This window comes from Juglans microcarpa x Juglans regia, chromosome 5S (genome assembly GCF_004785595.1).
Source record: "Juglans microcarpa x Juglans regia isolate MS1-56 chromosome 5S, Jm3101_v1.0, whole genome shotgun sequence".
In the NCBI taxonomy this organism is placed as follows: domain Eukaryota; kingdom Viridiplantae; phylum Streptophyta; class Magnoliopsida; order Fagales; family Juglandaceae; genus Juglans; species Juglans microcarpa x Juglans regia.
The window spans coordinates 4,070,677-4,072,230 of NC_054603.1; the positions used below are offsets into that span (position 1 = coordinate 4,070,677).

The 1,554-nt window shown below is 36.6% G+C and overlaps 1 protein-coding gene across 1 annotated transcript; it reads right to left on the reverse strand.

Annotated features, from left to right (window-relative positions):
- Positions 1–347: 347 nt before the first annotated feature.
- On the reverse strand, positions 348–1,138 carry LOC121267957 (TIR-only protein-like). Its single transcript, XM_041172055.1, has 2 exons — positions 642–1,138; positions 348–501 (listed from the first exon to the last, which is right to left on the reverse strand). Exons 1-2 carry the CDS (start codon positions 1,136–1,138, stop codon positions 348–350), a joined length of 651 nt encoding a protein of 216 aa, XP_041027989.1.
- Positions 1,139–1,554: the final 416 nt, after the last annotated feature.

Sequence of the window (1,554 nt, forward strand, 5' to 3'; positions counted from 1 at the left end):
TTGCTGAATCGTTTTGAATCCATTACAGCAGGTACGTGCGAGTAAATGAATTGATCACAACTTGGGAAGTAAGATTTTCATGACTTTATTAATTCTGCTTTAATAATGTTGCAGTAATATTGTACATATCAACATCATTAATCGACAATATATATATAGATATATTGATATGTTACATAAGGATATATATGTTACATGAAATAAATAGAAAATTTACAGAAAAAAGAAATTAATCTAATGATCTATATGCGCAACAGCACAATAGCCAAAAATGTACATCGTGTAATCTACAGCTGATTTTTTACAGTTCGAAGCAATATAATTGATTGTTTAATCCCATATATAATTTAATTGTAACTGTAGAGCTTTTGTGGCGATATAAAAAGGGAATTGAACTGGAACTCTTGGTGTTTAAGATTCTTCTCCATTTCTTCCTCCTCTACCTCCTGTAAATTCTTTATGATTGCATCTGAAGCATTTCCGAGGAACTCTGACCAATCCCTGAAATCCGGAAAGAAAGAGGATCAGCATGAATGAAAATAATGGCAAGCTGGGGTTAGTTGAATATGGCGAAAATGTCGAACCTCTCCTCCAAGTTACAATAATTATAATAAAGAAAAGGAATGGAGAAATTAATATACCCTGTCATAGAATCAAAGGGAAGCCCAACGGTGTTTTTAGCTTCTTCGAGTGCCCTCTTGAATCTTTGAAGGTCCTCCTCTAGATAAGTTCCATCGTCCTTCACAAGAAGTTGGGAGGGCTTCACGTCCCAAAAAATGGGTACAACCCTTTTCTTGGATTCCATCATCAGAGCCAACTCGTGAAGACAAAATCTGGATTGACAGAATCCGGACGAGAACAATAAAACACCTATCTTAGAATTCCGGATACCGAAACTGATATGGTCGTACAGCTTGTCCCCAGGTTTCATACTTCGGCTGTCGAGAAAAGGCCTAATTCCCAACCCGAAAAGCTGGTAGTAAAGCAAACTGGCGGCCGTTTTCTTAGTATCGATCCCTCGGTGGCTTAAGAACACGTCGCATGAAGGGCTGTCTATGGTTGGGATTTGGTTACGAGAATAATGAAGCTGGATTTTACGAGCAAAGCTCTTGGCCGGAAGTGGTGAAGAACGCTGCATGGCTGCTTGAGCTACTGGTTTTTTTTTTTTTTTTTTTGTTTCGATTATAATCTTTTGGATTTATAGGTAAAAAGTTTCGATTAACTTTCAGAGTATTCTCGAGGAAAATGCTATGGTAATTTACGATTGGCCAATTCCCACACACGCATGGCATGCTAAGTAGACGGTGAGGCCAGGAAATATAGATCCTAGGGATATATATGAAATGCGAACATCCTTCATTGGAAAGTTACAAACTATTTCTAAATAGATTTAGAAGAACTTAGGAAAATGGCGTGCCCGCCCTAGCTATATGCATGTAGTTGAATTTTGAAGTGATTTTTCAACTATAAAATATATATATATATATATATATTATAATATTGCTTCTTGATGGGGTTGACTTTAGGGATTCCAATTATGTCCATTAATATATA